This window comes from Aulonocara sp. 'chitande type north' Nkhata Bay, linkage group LG8, assembly GCF_057382095.1.
Source record: "Aulonocara sp. 'chitande type north' Nkhata Bay isolate Kocher_YH1m ecotype deep benthic linkage group LG8, A_spYH_male_GT1.1, whole genome shotgun sequence".
In the NCBI taxonomy this organism is placed as follows: domain Eukaryota; kingdom Metazoa; phylum Chordata; class Actinopteri; order Cichliformes; family Cichlidae; genus Aulonocara; species Aulonocara sp. 'chitande type north' Nkhata Bay.
Genome location: NC_141351.1, coordinates 8,642,277 through 8,659,143, shown reverse-complemented (window position 1 = coordinate 8,659,143; position 16,867 = coordinate 8,642,277). Strand labels below are relative to the sequence as shown.

At 41.5% G+C, this 16,867-nt stretch overlaps 2 protein-coding genes across 3 annotated transcripts; one reads left to right on the top strand and one right to left on the bottom strand.

Annotated features, from left to right (window-relative positions):
- Positions 1-86: 86 nt before the first annotated feature.
- LOC147323080 (epidermal growth factor receptor kinase substrate 8-like protein 1) lies at positions 87-11,019 on the top strand. The gene is made up of 19 exons (XM_086303224.1): positions 87-217; positions 1,200-1,293; positions 1,371-1,529; positions 1,641-1,790; positions 1,904-1,986; positions 3,200-3,312; positions 3,558-3,604; positions 3,688-3,817; positions 3,908-3,996; positions 4,077-4,151; positions 5,466-5,614; positions 6,396-6,540; positions 6,923-6,954; positions 7,060-7,162; positions 7,309-7,434; positions 7,551-7,704; positions 8,010-8,175; positions 8,320-8,452; positions 9,150-11,019. The coding sequence occupies exons 2-19, from the start codon at positions 1,264-1,266 to the stop codon at positions 9,234-9,236; spliced, it is 1,971 nt and encodes a 656-aa protein (XP_086159350.1). The 5' UTR covers positions 87-217; positions 1,200-1,263; the 3' UTR covers positions 9,237-11,019.
- luc7l (LUC7-like (S. cerevisiae)) lies at positions 10,102-16,857 on the bottom strand. 2 transcript variants are annotated; one of them, XM_086303230.1, is made up of 10 exons: positions 16,628-16,857; positions 13,852-13,946; positions 13,538-13,636; positions 12,788-12,898; positions 12,514-12,657; positions 12,229-12,405; positions 12,004-12,092; positions 11,894-11,923; positions 11,621-11,782; positions 10,102-11,348 (listed from the first exon to the last, which is right to left on the bottom strand). In XM_086303230.1, the coding sequence occupies exons 1-10, from the start codon at positions 16,686-16,688 to the stop codon at positions 11,207-11,209; spliced, it is 1,110 nt and encodes a 369-aa protein (XP_086159356.1). In that variant the 5' UTR covers positions 16,689-16,857; the 3' UTR covers positions 10,102-11,206. The 2 variants fall into 2 exon arrangements, with proteins under 2 accessions (XP_086159356.1, XP_086159357.1); XM_086303231.1 differs by having other exon boundaries at positions 13,852-15,135; positions 16,628-16,854.
- Between the last annotated feature and the right edge of the window lie 10 nt (positions 16,858-16,867).

Genomic DNA, 16,867 nt, shown 5'->3' with positions numbered 1-16,867 from the left:
GCACTTGTAGGTGTACAGGAGAGAGAAACAAATATATATTTTTATCTTTAAGGTGGGGTGAAATACTGGGCGGGACTCCACAGTGTGACACACCTCTGCTTGTCAAGGCTTTCATACCTCAGGGTGAGTAAGATACCTCTAGTCACACTAAGGCTCGAGACAGGTTTTGGTTTCTGCTAACCTCAAGATCCAGGCACTGGAAGTATACTAAGTTACGGTAAGCTGATTTGACATCTATTTCCAGTCTCTGACATCTCAGGTCTTTGATTATTTGACTCTCAAATACATTTAGATGAGTATGGTAAGTCATTTTATTGTATGTTGTATAGGTTTCTTGGATACTCATAGTAATTTATGAAGGTGTAACCAAACATTTACCAGTAATTCAGTATTTGTGATCAGATTTTGAAGGTTTGCTTATGAAAATGTACTAAAATCAAAAGCACCATGGACACTTGACTTAATTCTGACTTAACCTGGCATGATTGTGTTACTCTTCTTACCTAACATCAACAAGACCACAGCTCTTTCTGTCAAATCTATACAGTTAAGTTGCGCACATAGAATATATTTTGTAAAAACATATTGGATGGATGCAAAGTAAAGCTTTGTTTAGATGTAGAAATGTTTCCTTGATTTAAAACAGTACTTTAACTTATAGTTTGTGCACAAATCATCATGCTTACCGCACTGTCCCAGTGTTCATTTTGAAATGCCACACTATATGTTCGTGCAAGACCAGGCTGGCACTGAGTGCTCATAAATGTGAGGTTAAGTGATATTTTTTTTGTGGGCAGAGTTTTTAAGTGACACCATGTGAGTTATACCAAGTGTTTGCTGTCTTTGATGCCGGTGACGCTTGTTCAGTGGTCACTGAGAAACAGAGAGGTTGGTATCATACTTTGAACTGTTACCAGACAGGTCGGGTGGCTCGCTCGCTCAGTCACTCACTCACCAGAATCCTGTGTTACTGAAGCAGAGCGGGGATAGACAAACATAAGCTGGAAAAGGGGAGGGGCAGGGCACATTTGAATGAGGATATTTCTTTTGTGAGTAAGTCTGTTTAGCTTTAGGAAGTAGGAGCTGCTGATAACTTGTTAAAGCAACACCATCGTTCCTCTCTCCATCTACAAATGTCACTCGTAACTCTGTCCAGAATGTGTTTCTGAGTGGTCCTGGTATTCTGCTTCCTTTTCTAGGTCTGTGATTTTTTAGGAAAGCTGCTTTATCTTACACATCTCCAGCTGACAGAGTGGAAAAAACATGACAAACATCACTCGACATATCGTCACAGTGAGTGCCTTCCCTTGAGTGATGTTTTTTATCATGCATTTTTCCTCATGTGCTCATTCTTCCTCATTACTTTGCAGCACCTTCTGACGTTCTCGCTGCAGAATGGGGAAGTGCGGAACGTTGAGGAAGCTCAGAACCGTCTTTCCTCCCTGGCTCAAAATAAAAAGCTATGGAGTCAACAGATGTACCTGGATGTGGGAGCAGGGGGCATTTATCTCAGAGACGTACAGAGTCAGGTGAGGGCAGGCGCATCTCAGTGGATGATGAAGAGATTTAAATGTGCTCAGCTGTGAAATACCACACATATTTGCATCCACAATGACCATCAGTTCTATCTGCCCTTGCAGGACGAGCTGGAGAGCTACGCCTTCAGATCCATCTTCCGCTGTGAAGCTGTTAACACAGAAAAACACTTCCCATCCCTCCTTATGTTAGTCTGCCAAGGTGAAGATCAGAAGAAGCCAGACATTCACTTCTTTAACTGTGAAACGGTGAAGGTGAGTGCTGACGGCGCGAGGAGTTTCCCCAAGTGTTGTCCTGGATGAGTCATAGGGTCTATTTGCATCAGGTTTTACCAGTGATGCCACTTACATTTTGTCATTTTAAACAGGCAGAGCAAATCTGCGACGAAGTCACGTTGGCAGTTTCGAATTCCACCGCCAGCAAGCGTAAGCTGCTCCCTGATGACCACAGGTACAGTGACTGTCATAATCACGCACCCACGAAAGTGCATTTCTCGGCACGGTTTTAATGGGAGAGCACGCTTCTGTGTTCACAATCACATGGGCGGAGTTTAATTGGCAGCCACAAAAAAGGAAACTCAGACCCACATCCCATTTAAAGCAGTTTGATTTTCGCCGTCGTTGTCATTATGTCACATTTTTCCACTGAGTCAAAGCAGCTTTGTGTTGCCATCCACCTGTGTGGAGGCAGAGAGAGGGAGGACAAACAGTATAAACAGCTGCGCGAGAGCAAGCAAAAGACTCGTTCTACCGGTTTCTACATAACTTAAGAAGGTGTGACAGAGATAGCAAGGCCATTGTGACGGCGAGTAGAGAAGGCAAAGGGAACAGAGGCGAAGGCTCTGGGCATAATCTGGCTTTGAGAACATTTCTCTTTAAAGGACACGTGAAGGGCAGAGACATGTGGTAAGAGACACAGCAGGAGCCTTTTGTATTTACATCAGAATTTAATTAAAATTTCTAAAAAAGTGAAGTCATCACTGTTAGGTTACTTGTATTTTTTTGGGGATAAAAAAGTCAAAGCGGACTCACTGTTTTTATTGCTTGCTAATGTAAAGTGTTTGTGTTTAGCGTGGAAACGAGTATGCAAAATTAGGATGTTCACTCTTTCTTCATGGTTGGATAAGGGCTGGAGGATTAACTCTTTAGCCCTTGTAAGCCTACTGGGAGTAACCTTTAAAGCTCCTTTTTGAACTAAGCATATTTCAGACCTGCTTATTGGACAAAAATGACTGGGTTTGCATTAGAAGTTAGTGAGAGTGGTCCCTGTTTACGCAGCTACCCTTGGAAAAACCTGGAAACTGTTCTACTGGTCATAAAACCACATCTTTATTGATATATACTGAGGTGTCAAAACCCATCGTTAAGAGTGCTGGGGAGGTCATCAGATGTCTTCTTTATAAGGGAAAGGGCTAAATCTTAGAGGCGCCGCGTTGTGCACTGCGCTCATAGAGCTGTTTGGGGCTCTTACCAAGAGGATGCTGCTGTTACGGCATTGAATGTGAGCTTGTTAATATGACTTCTTGAGCCCTTGCTGAAGGGCGTCTCATTTGCTGGCGCTGAGTGTACACCTGCACCATCATCAACAAAAACACTGTTATCACCTTTTAACCCGTAGTGCCGTGTTGTGGGAGAAGCACTGAATCTCTCCTCTCGCCCCGCAGGCTTTCTCAGAGTGGAGGAGATATGTTCGACCCCTATAACATACCAAGTCCTCCCGTGCTGCATGCTCCTAATCCCCCACCTGTCAACCCTCCACCTTACCCTGGACCCAGAGGTAAGAAAAAACATAGAAGACTTCTTTTTCCACATGCATGCCTGTTCAGTAGTGCTTCAGAATTATTCCGAAGGGTTGGGAAAGTGAGCAGGAGGAAAGGAGAGAAGCGTCAGGTATTCGAGGCAAAGGTCTCTCCAGAGCACAGAGATGGCTTTGTCAGCTTGTGTTTGTGAGAGGGCGGCTTTGGGAAGTGCAGAGATGAATGAACATGGATAAACTGAGTCCCTTGCTCTATTTCACGACAGCAAATGGCGGACCTGATATCTCTTTCCTGCGAGCAGAGAGAGAAGTGGTAAGCCAGCTCATCTCTTTTGTGTTTTTTGTCGCCACTTTTGGCTGCTTTTCACGTAACGAAGGCAATTCTTCTTTCCTCAGGGGATCCTTAATCACTGTTTCGACGAAATCGAGGCCTTCATGGGCAAGCTGCAGCAGACTGCTGAAGCTGCGACGGTGCTGAACCAAAGAAAGAAGAAGAAGAAGAGAAGTAAAAAGCAAAGCGCTGAAGGTAAGAGGGAGATGCATAGATTTCTCCAGTTTCTCTAGTTCGAAGCAACATATCCATCAACTGCTGTTATATTTTGTTCCCAAACAACAGACGAGCTACTCGCCACAAAGGCTCGCCCTCCACCAGATGGGGAATTCGTTGATATCTTCCAGAAATTCAAATATTGCTTCAGCCTCTTGGTATGTATGCCATCAAGTCCAGCCTCATTATTTGCTTACTCGTGGCAGCTGCATATTCATCGCCTCTGTTTATTTCTCAGGCTCGCCTGAAATCAACCATCACCAATCCTTCTTCAGAGGACCTCATTCACCATGTGTTCAAGCCTCTGGATATGGTGAGTCAGGGTTATAAACTCTACCTCAGCAACTGTTGTTGCTATTGCTGTAAATATGAGGTGTTGTCTTTCACTGCAGGGGAGCATGACCAACCTCTTCGAATAAATCCGTGTGACATGTAATGCCATGCGGGGGCAAAGTCAACTGGGGGTAAATGCCTAGATTCAAAAGACACATTCTCTGCTTGACGGCCCAATCAGGCAGCGTTTTTGTTCCTGATGTTAGTGGACATCAGTGCAGAACTGTAAGCATGTGTCATGTCAAAATAATGGAAAGTCTTCAGAGTAGTTAAGTGATGTTGTCAGAAGCTACAGCTTCTATTCAGTGTTTACACAGGGCAGTTCCCTGCACAGCGGCCTGATTGAAAATCACCAAAAAATGCAGCATTTGTTTGATCTACGCAGTTTCCTTGGTTGTATTTGTATGCGGACAGGGGTTGCTGGTGCATACCTCTCAAACATTTGGTTTAGATTTGAGCTTGTCTCGACACTAGAAAGGCCACTTTGTTGTCCCTCGACGCCTGTTTTAAATTAGGACGTTGGTAAGTTCCATCTGGGAAAAAAAGGTGGGCCATTCGTGGCTGCTTTTTTAGAAATCAAGTGCCTTTAGATTATCATTTATTTACTTTGATTTCATGGAAATGTCCAATGCCCTTCATTAAAGTATCAACATCACTCATGATGATACACTGTGAGTTAGCAGAAATGAAAGAAATATTTCAAAGTATGTGCTTTAATTTTTCCACTCCAGTATGAATCAAATGGGGTGAAAAGGGTGTGTTTGATTCGTGTAAACTGACACACCTGAATGGGAACACGCAGCCTTGTCTCTCAAAGACGTGTGTGTGCTTCTTCTTGTGTGCTTTGGCTTTTGTGTGCAGATGTATCCATTAGTTTTTTGCATTTGTTGGTACATCTGTGGTTTGATGTTCGGCTATCGGGCAGAAGGATGGACGGTATTGTTGTTGCGGTTTGCTAGAACCATCAGCGATTGTTAAGACTTTGAATGCCAGATCCATTACAGCAGACGTGGGAACATCAGTTCAGTTTACTTTATATAATGCCAAACAATCCCAACAATAACTGCCTTAATGCGTTTCATATTGAAGGAAAAGAAATTATAATAATATAGATATAACCCCAACAATAACTTGGCCCCTTTGAAAAAGCACTTTGGCAACAGTAAGAAGGAAAAACTGCCTTTTAAGAACCAGGCTCAGGGAGGTGCAGCCATCTGCTGCGAACACTTGTGGGTGAGGGGAGGAAGAAAGGATAAAAAACACACTGATTTTTTCTCATCTGTATGTTGCACAGATGGTAAAAACAACAGGAGGACCAGCTTTTGGAGCCGCCATATCCAGTCCTGCCCTGACCAGCTCTGCTGTGTCCCTTCTACAAGATACCCTGACTGAGGAGGAGAGGCAGCTCTGGACGTCGCTGGGACCCAACTGGACACACCCTCGGTCGGTATCAATGCTTGTCTGTCTCTTACTAGTTGTGAAACTGGTGTTTTACTTTCCAGAAATCTAAAAAGGCAGCACATTAAAAACTTCCAGTCTTGGTGTTGTATCAAGCTCGACTCTGGCCAGAGGCTGTGGAAAGGGAGCATTTTGCCTCTGTTGATAGTTATGTGTCACCTTTTTACATTTTTGGGTTCACTGAAGATTTTATCTGCTGAAGAGCAACATCTTTGTTTCAACCAAGCAATATTTTTGTACTTCGTTTCTCTTGAAATCCTTTGTTTTACCTGCGTTTTGAAATAAGCAGATTTTTTGAGACAGGAGATTAAAAAGGACGTTTTTTTGCTCATATCCAGTTCCATATTTTTATTCTTGGACTGAAAGACTACAAAGCAATCCCTATCTGTCTTCTTCGGTCTTTTGTCACAGCACCTCAGTTTCAGCTCATGGGGTGAGGGTCCCCTTACTTTAAGACAAAACTTTCTTCTGATGTTTAACAGGACCCTCCATCAGGTTCCATTGTGACAGTATTTATATAATAAAAAGCATAACAAATCCACTTAAGGCATTTTGGGATTTATTGATTTCTCATGTTAAGAAAAGGGAACCGATGGATTAGCTGTCAAATGTACATAAGACCTATTATATTCAATATTGTAAGCAAGCTTTAAGAGGAAAATCCAATGTCATAACTTCCATCAATGAAAACTGCTTGAATAACTATCATAGTTTTGGTTGTTGAGCTCATTGAAGGCCAAGGCAGTGACTTGTTCTGCTCTCTCAGGTCTCAGCTGCATGGGCCTGTAGCTCCATACACCCCAGTGTTCTTTGATGGCTGGAAGCCAGAAGCCTTGAAGCCTGACGGGCAGGTTTGGGAGGATCCGGTCGAGTCACAGCACAAACTCGAAGCCCTTCGAGAAAAACAAGAGGTGTGGAATACTTCTATAACGTGATTTAGAAGTCATTAATCGTAGATCAGTGGAAACAAGAACTACGGATGAGTGTGTAAAAGGACAACACAGGGGTTTAAGATACTAACGCATGAATAAACCTTACGTACAGTAAACAGTGGAGATACACTTTCCGCTTTTTGACAGGTCAGCTCACATTTCTGTCCATCCCTGCTAAAAACTGTATAAGGTTCACAGTTAGTTCTTTGTTTTTTTAATAACACCTTAGTTTCTCAAACTTTAATGCAGTCAGCCTTACCCAGATATACACTGACATTATATTTCTCTACATATTTTGTGCATTTTGTGCTAACTTGTGTTGTCTTCACTTGTCTATTTTTTTTTTTTGCTCCCACAACAGCAACAACCACCTCAGCCACCAAACGATGACACGTAAGTCATCTACAAGACATAAATCAATGAACTGCTGTTTTTCTTGTTGTTGTTGTTTGTTTTGACCTTGACTAAATAAAAACAAACTTTGTCTCGTTTGGTCAGAAATTCACTCCCACCGGGGCCTGACAGACTCTACTGCTGCAGTTATGACTTCATTGCCAGGAACAGCAGTGAGCTTTCAGTGCAGCAGGGGGAGACACTGGAGGTAACACACAGTGAAGCAAGTCATTTTATGGCGCACTCAAGGAATCATCATAAAAGTCCTGTTATTCGTTGTTTGACAAAAGCTATTTGCAGTTGTTGATACACTTTACAGCCCTCTCCCTGACCGCAACCCTCTCTGTCTGACAGGTGATCGAGTCATCCAAGCGCTGGTGGAAGTGTCGCAATCGGTTTAACCAGGTCGGCTTCGTCCCCTTCAACATCCTGGAGCCCATGGCTCACATAGAGAGCCCTGTCCACAACAACCCCCCCAGTGTAAGACGGCAAAAAAGACACCCACACACATGCATGCACGTGTGAAACACACAAGCTCTCATCTGATCATTCCATCAGAGCAAACTCATTTTTTTCTTCACTCCACGTTCCTTCAGGTTCCAGCTGCGCCTCCACTTTCCAAGAATGTCACTCTTGCCCCACCCACCCCCCCTGCTCTTCCCAAAACCACCCCCACCCACTCCCCACAGCGCCCACGCAGCTTACCATCATACAACCAGCATGTGCAAGCTGTTGAGGACAATGACAAAGGTAACGGACTACAACTTTATGTGTCCTAGACTGTGGCTCTGTAGTGTAGCGGTTTGCACGTTTGCCTAACAGGTGAATATAAGATTTATTTAAAAAGTATATAACCAAAAAAAAGATACAAAAAAGCACAGTGATAGGCTTCTCATAAGTCACCTAATTATGGGTTCATTATTTTGGATTTAAACCACGTTCTCATGTTTTAAGATGCACTTTTGAGCTATGTCTTTCCTCCACTGAGTCCTGCATTTATATTATTATTTGAGCATGAAAGTGACCGTTACCTCTTTAAACTCCAAACTTTTCAGTCACGCTGGTAAATGATGAGCTGCTCCAGAGACTGACGAATGGAAAGTCCAATATGAACAAACCCCTCGTCATCCCTCGCTCTGCTGACACCTCCCTCCCCCTTGACTACCACTCTCCTCCAGAGGAGGTGGCTGAGTGGCTCAGAGGGAAGGGCTTCAGCAAACCGTAAGTGACCGCAGACCAGATAAACCACGTTTTGTGTATAAGCAGGGAATGCTGGCTCTACACGTGCGTTTTGCCATTACATGGATGAACGCAGCGGCTCCACCGGAGTATCCTCTGAAATCCATTATGTTTTGTGTCCCTCAGGACAGTGTCATGTTTGGGTGTGCTGACAGGCGCCCAGCTGTTCTCTCTCAACAAAGAAGAGCTGAAAGCTGTGATTCCAGAGGAGGGCGCCAGAGTGTACAGTCAGCTCGCTGTGCAAAAATCACTGCTAGAGGTAAGCGAAAAGAGAACAGCTATATCTTTTAAAGGGAAGCCATATCAAAGCCTTCAATATTGACATTTTTATTGGTTTTAGGAAAACTAAACATGATCATTTTTGGCAGGATGCAAAAACACAAGTATGAGTGTAATCAGTGATTTAAAATTACTTACTTTTAACATATTTTCATTCATCTTTTACCTTTCATGCTGGACTGAGGACATATGATACATTCGGATCAGCAGACAGTCTAATCCAAACAGAACAAAATTCTTATTTTCAAGTCCCACGTGCCATCCAGATTACCCTGGAAGAGTCTTATAATTCAGGAAAAGATTAAGAGACATTAAAAATGCATTTGTATGTGTGACAAATTTTACATTGGTATTTGGATTATTTTGGTAAGAAAGGCCAGCATCATTTTTTAGGCTTTTATCGACGTTTATCTCTAGTTTTTGTGACGTCCAAACTTCGTCCCATATTTTGTGTGAAAGAAACATGCTGGAAACGTGCTGACAGGCCATTTAAAAACATCTTGAAATGTATTCTACGTATATGGATTTCACAAAAACCTTCAGCGTTGAGCAGAAGGCTCACAGTAATTTGAGATGGAATGACCTGAACTCAGTAGCTTGAGGTTCAAATTACTGTAAACAGCTGATGCTTTTCATCTCATTGCTACACAGTCTAAATTGATTTCTACTTTTTACAGGATGCCAGAAGGGCCACAGAGCTGGAGGCAGTCATGGAGAAACAGAAAATGAAGGTTGATCTGAAGCTGGAGAGCAGTACATTGTGAGGAACAGCATCCACATTGTGAAGAGCGTTACATGAAGGACTGTTTTCCCGTCCCCAGAGACCGAACATGTGGCAGTGACTTGACTATCTAACATTAAATCACGGCATGAGGGTCACTACGGTATTATTACCTGATGTTAAAACCGAGCTTTCTGTCAGCAATATGAGACGTAGGAATTTAATATAACCAGGTGCCGTGCAAACTAAAGGGGACTGATTTTGCTTTTCCTTATTTTATGCCATATATGTACAGTTAGTGTTTTTTGTGGGTGCTCATATTAAACATGGACACAGTTTCAAACAGCGATCGGAGCACGTACAAGTAAACCAGGAGTCAAAAGGTCAGATTTCAAAGGCCTCCACCAATTTTTATGGAATGTTTTTTCTACTCTTGGCTTTGTACAGTGGTGCAAATATGACACACCTCAGGTACACAGCTCGGGCTGTTTAAACCCTTTGGTTGCAAGGGCCAGCCAATCAGAAGAAGGCTGGCTTAAAGAGAGGGGAAATGGAACTAGAGTGGTTTGTTCCAGGATGAATTGAGGTGATGGACTTAGGGCCAGTATAAAAAAATAAGAATTAATCTGAGCTGTGAATCTTGCAGTGGTTCTCCAGTAGAATGCAATAAATCTAAAAATGGAAATCAGTGTAAGAGATCCCCTTTAAATATTTTACCACTGCAGTGCCCCGTTTGTAATGCATGTTCATTTTAGTGTAACAGCTGTCTTCTTCTCTGCCTAATTAACTTAAATGAAATGTATTTATCTTTGTAATACACATTTGTAAAAATTCAGCCATTATTATCACATCTTAACAATGACAGGACCTTGTCAACACAATTCAACACACAATTAAATTCCAAATGGTGCTTTTTTCTTTTTTTTTATTGAGACTTTAAAGAAAGGTTTCCAGCAGAACAAACAGATATGACTTCACACATTAGGTAAAGCAGTGCATCCATTAAAATCTGTTTGCATTTAATCATAATGGAAAAGAAATCTGTTCAAGTTGGGCCAAAAAAATGTTTAAATTTTTCACTTAAAGGTAAGTAGATCTGAACTTGATCATTTCTGAACCTACTGCTTCACATGCTGACACAAATTCTAAAGATATTGTTTATTTGCAGTATGTTAAAAAGAAATCAAGATAGAAAGAAATGATAAAGAGACTTGCCACCAATATAGATCAGAAGATTTCACTTATACTGAAGAAAGTCACCTGTAACCTGATCACTTATGATAATAAAAAAAAGACAAAAAAGGGAGGCAAGTCGGATACTAATGCTAACATCTTTAAAACCTTTGAATGTAAAACTTTAAGTGGGTTTTAGAGAACTAAGTACTGAGGACCATTATGTGGACAGACATTCGAGAACTGCACTGGGACAGCGAAACGAAATCTTCAAGGAGGGAGATGAGGAGGGGAAAAAAAAAACCAAGAAACTACTTGACAAGACTAGGCTTTTTCAGACAATTAGTCAGCCTAGAATATATTTACAGACAGATTTTTTTTTTATCAAAAGACCATCAGATAATAATAAAAAGAACATGGACCAGTTACATTTTTATGCTCCAGTCCAGCAGATCAGTTTGCCTTTTCTAGTGGACACATTTCAGGGCAGTAACAAGACGAGGGATGGACTGGATACAGACAAGTCACCGAGTTACAGATGTGGGTATTAAGAGTACACTCCACTACTGACCAATAACCTGCCAAATCCCCAAAAATCTGATGTATCTGATGCTATAAAAAAAAAAAAAAAGAAAGGAAAAAAACAACAACAACTAAACAAAAAAACTCAATTCTATACTTGATAGTATGTGTGCACTCTAGCTGCACTAAAGCAAAGAAAGGAGGCAGGCGGGAAAACAGAGGGGTGGGGTGTCGAGCCAAAGTGTTTAACATTAGGATATTATAAATGGACAGACGGGAGGAGGCTGTGGTGTTGTGGTCATGGATGGAGTTTGGTCTTCAGAGGTCCCCCACGTCTCTGTCGTCTGCCCTGCGCGAGTCCGACCTGCCGTTCATACCATCCCTTCTGTCTCGCTCCCGTGACCGGTCTCTGGATGAGCGGTCACGGTCCCTGGACGAGCGCTCTCGATCTCTGGACGACCTGAGCGACAAAACGATATGAGATATTCAGGTTAGTAACACAAATACAACAGAGCAGTTGAAAAAAAAAGAGAAGGATTGTATGTGTAAAATGCCAAAACACAAGCTTGAAGCTGGATAAAGGGCTCAAAAAAAGCCCATGTAATTGTTGTTTCCTTTTATTTTCACTGACTGTTCTTAGGCGACGCAATCAGTATCCCACGGATCTCCATGTGTTTGCTCAATTCTCTTTCACGGGAGTATAGATTAATAAGGGTTTTCGTCTGTGTTTACTTGTGTCTGGAGCTCTGCTCGTGGCTGTGACGGTGTCCTCGGCTGCGTGAGCGGGATCGGCTGCGATGCCGTCTCCTCCTCTCCCTGGAGCGTGAGCGGGAACGGCGCCTGTCTCGTGACGAAGAGCGTGAGCGTCTCCTTCTGCGGTCACGAGAACGGGACCTGGCAAAGACAGCAGACAGCATATTTCATTAGCTGACTTGAACAGAACAAATCGGACTCATAAAAGACTGGAACGAATGAACTGACAGACAGAAGAGGGAGCTTCCTTACCTTCTGTGCTCTCTGCTCCTTGATCTTGTCCTATAAAATAAAACCCCAGAGTTAAACAGTAAAACACGCACTGCTGTAAATGTCATCTGGATTTTAACATCAGCACTCACCTCCTCCTCATCCTTTCCTCCTTCTCCCTTTCTTCTCGTCTCTTTAAGCGCTCCTGATTCCTCTTCTCTTGCTTCTCGACCACAGTTTTCTGATAAAAATAAATAAATAAAATAAAGTCAAAACAAACATATCTAAAGCCTTTACATCATCCTCCCTTTCTAGCAAGTATTCAGCACCATGTCACTCATATTTTTATGAGTTGGCTGTAAACAAGTTATACACACCTTTAGCTGGTCCAGTTTTTCTCTGATCTGAATGAAGCCGAGGTGAAGCTTCCCGCCAAAATGGTCAGCCAAACGACGGTCGTTGTCATGGAGACCAAGGTAAGCAGAGCACACCTCACACACCCGAAGCTTCTGCTGCTGAAAGCTTGAGGCTGGCATGGAGTTTCTGTATTCTTCCTGAAATGGTTCAAGAGGGAATAAAAGAGGCAGCGAGGTGTCAGAAGTTCAGAAAATTAAGAGACGGAAAGCACCACAAGCTCGAAGTTCTAAGAGCTCACTCCTTACCTCTGCATCCTTCTTCTTCGTGCGGACCTTCTCCACCTCTTGCAGGACTTTCTGAGCCTCATCCACATTGCCCTCAGCTCCGAGCTGTTCAGCCTTGGCCAGGAGCTTTCCTATTTCCTCATTTAGCTCATGCACCTTCTCTGCCTACAAAACAGCCACACCAACACAAGAGACAACAGGTTATGTTGAGCGAAAAAACACACTGACAGGGTTCACTGGATGTTGCATAAGGAAAGCCAGACTTTATCAAGCATAAAAATGTTGCATCATTCACCTTTGCTGCCACCTCTGCACTGATCTCTTCTTGGGTCTCAGCCAGGCGTTTCTTGGCCAGTTCTGTCCTCCGATCACAGTCCACAATAAAAGACTCTAGGTGATCCACTGCCTGTAGGAGCAACACCTTTTATTAACACACTCAGCAGTCACTACTTGGCAAGTACAAATGTTTTGGTTTGCACTTGCATCATTTCAAAAACGCTTTTGGCATGAATGGTGCTGACTTGCAAGACAGATAGACATTTTATTCATTCACAAGGGAAATTATTGTGTTACAGCAGTACGATAAAGAATACAAATAGTACTCTTTAACTATGTTTATTGTAAAGCAAAAGTGCCACAAGCGCACACCTAGGGCCTTAAACCGTGAGAAAAAGCAATTTTTTTAAATATGCACAACATTGATAAAAAACAAAGAAAACATAAAAATGAGTTAAAGAAAAGTGAAAAGTCTAAGATTGTGCAACTTGCATTAATAAATAATATGCACACAATAAATCAGGGAAACAGCTGCAAGAAGGTATAAAAATAAAAAAAAAAGACTTCCTGAAGCATTCTTTTTGAAAGCGGGGTTAAATCATTTTAAGGGAGAAGGAGTTCTGCTGCCTCGTTAGTGTGGAGTGGAGCGTGTGAAATGGGCCATGATGGAGAGCAGTTTGTTCAGTCACGTCCTGTCCCTCACTCACTCCAGATTATTATTAATTAATAATATTATTAATATATTATTAGTAAAAGGAACCTCACTTACATCAAGCTCAAAGAAAAGATCTCTCTCCTTGGAGGCAATTTCATAATCAGCCCGAAGTGCCAGGTCATGGATCTTAGTGCACTCCCCCAGGTCCATGCGCTATCACCAAAAAAAACCAGACAGACATGAGTTATGCTGCATAAACTCAAACATAAACAAATGATAATGTAAAAAAAAAAAAAAAAGACTGCAAAAGTTAAAGACACTTATAGCACTTTTTTTTTCCTTTCTGAAATTTCTTTCCAACCTCTTAGAAATGAACTGAGTTTTTAAAGCTTTCAGGATGGGTCAGAACTGAAGTTTGTCTCACTTACAGTTCCAGAGAGGATGTCATGTGGGCAGCAGTTGAGAAGGTGACTTTTGCAGACTCGTTCGTCAGTGAACTTGACCCTCTGCCGCGTCTCATCCCCTGAAACAGCCCAAAAGAAGAACCAGTGAGACAGCCCTCACATACTCGATAACAGTGGCGAGGTATCCAGTGCTTCAATACATATTAATGTAATTGTACTACATACCACAGTTCCATTTAAATACTTTGTACCTATCCAAATGAGTAAAAGCTATTTGTATATTGCTGCTTGTCAGGGTTTTCATTGTACTTTATTAATGTAACATTACAGGTATCCATTAGTAGAGTAAATGTGCCTCTACTGGACTATACTAATGTATTAATGCAGTAATAAAGGTTGCTTTGTATGTGTGTGTTACTTTGTTCTTATTCTTAGTGCTTACCTTACCCAAGCCTCAAATGGGTTATTATCAGAGCCTCAACTCAGTTAACTTTTTATAAGGCTCAACGCCCACTCTATAATGAGGGTCAAAGGATTGGGCTGGGAGCGGTGTAACATAACATTATAATAATACAATTTAGGTTTCAGTTAAGTCGTGTCAAGTACAGCTGCTACCTTAATGCTGTATCATTTTCATTAGAAAATGGAAGATGGCCACTACGACTATAAATAGATTTACATTTTTAAAATCAAATGTTCCAGCCAAGCCTTTATTTATAACTGTGAACATTCAAAGGAAATTCAAAACAAGGATGCAAAAGAAATCCAAGGAAAAAAATTTAGGTTATACACACTGCGACTTGCACCACATACTGTACCCTTCTGCATCTTCAAGACCTCAGCTGCAGAATTTTAAACCCGCTGTAGAAAAGTATAAATGGGAACAGTTTTCTCGCGCACACCTGTAGTAAGAAGTTGGGAGTCATACACAAGTCAGATTGTAAATGCTGTGTGCAAAGTTTTTTTTGTGTGTGTGTGTGGACTGACTGCTAAAATTGCCTTCTGAAAACAGACGTGTAATGGAAAACTGCTCGTTTGGACTCAGCGCGACCAGACGTCTTAGCTCAAGCTGTGTGATACTACTTCAAATAGTAATACTAGTGCCACTGAAGATTTACCTATTTGTGTGATTTTTTTTTTAAGAAAAAAAAAAGAAAAAGGCTACAATAACTTCCGGAAGGCAAACAAATTGTTTGGATATTCACCATAACAGCTTTAAAAATTATGTGTGACTCACGGCTCGATGAACATGAGGCTTTTCTGCAACTCCTTTGCAGATTGATGTAGGCTGGCAAAGATACACTGAACCTTAATGAATAAAATAAAGGGGCCACAATTGTTCAGTCTGTATGCAACAAAAGTATGGGAAGAATTTGATATCATATCTCATCACACATACACCCACAAGCTCACCACACAAATTCACTCTTACTCTAAAGCTCAACTTGTTAAAAAAATGAAAAAAAAAAAGGCTCAGAGCTTCAAATTTTACACAACCAGCTGTCAGGATAAAATATTTATAAAACGGCAGGGCTGCAAGAAACTGCAGTCAGACCTGACAGCTGATATATTTACACACACATACATACATTTAAATTATGCTTCTTCAAGCGTGTATTATACATGTTTTTCTAACATTGCACAGCACCGATGTTACAGGTTATGCTGCATCTATTTATTCTATTCTAATCTGCTGCTGTAATAATGTATTACACTTCCAATTAAACCCAACTATGGGACTAAATCGGGTTATATTATTTGCCAATTAATGTTTGTATCCAAACGGCTGGAAGCTACTAAAAAAGAAAACACTTCATTTAGGACGTCTGTCCACTCATAACTGCGATAATCACAATTAACGAGCGCAGTATTGCACTCCGTTTCTTTTTAAATAAAATCTAATCTCGAGTTAATCTCGAAAGTGTTTTATTATCGAGTATATGTGCTAAATTATTTTGTTCCTTTAGAAAAGTGTTTCATTTTGTTTTTAGAACTCCTGCAAGACCGACTGCAAAGTACGGTCCGTTTATCGTTTAACCCTTGTTTGGTGTGAGATTACGCTTTATTTAATCAATACAGCCATGACGACTAATGCAAAGATACTTGATCTCAAATCCAAGCAGTACTGACATACATGGAAAACACCTGTAAGAGCACAGTAATGAAGAAACGTGATACTGGTTTTAGTGACAGAATGTAATGAAGAAAAATCTATCAGAAAATATGGGTGGAAAAACATTTTTATCCGAAAATATGTTATCCAAGATATACATGGGGCAAGCTTCCATTGTTACGTTATTGTAAGCAAAGAAGGAAGGAAGAATATTTTTTCTCTTTCTAAACACTGAAAACCTTGAACACCGCACAAGGGTTAAAATTATGCCAATTAAACTATATAAATGGATACAGAAGATATCTGGTTTACCATTAACTAAACATTAATTAACGCCAGGAATATATTCTTGTACACTGTCCAATGCATCCTAGCTTGGCGCCTCACAGTCCACAACAAGTAGCTACGTTTAGCCAACGCACATTACAAGCTAGGAATTTAGTAAATCCTAGAAGTAATAAAAGGGAAACTACAACCTATTAAACTGCAATGAGCCACGTTGGATGCAAACATTAAATCCTCTCATTAATCCTTAACAGGCTGCCTGAATATAACGTTACTTTGTCCCACAGCCCTCTGCAGTACATCCATTCATGCAGCTCTGTCCATCACACGCCAACACAAGCCAGCCTCAGCAGTGGCTCCATCTTGGCTAGCTAGCTCGGCTAGCATGCTACAGCAACTCACCGTCCCTCGCTGTTCCCATCAGCTGGTCGAGCAAAGCTCTCATTTGAGCTTGGGCAGACATTACTGCGGTTCTTCCGTCGACGGGGTTAGATAAAAGTCAATCAACTTGAAAACGGTTCCTCTGTTTTATCGGCTTATTTGAGAATTTATTTATCCAAGCATCTCCTTTTGCTGCTTCTCCCTCTATTTCTTCAACTCGCCCGTTTCCGTCCAATATCCGGGAAATGACGAAACTATTCT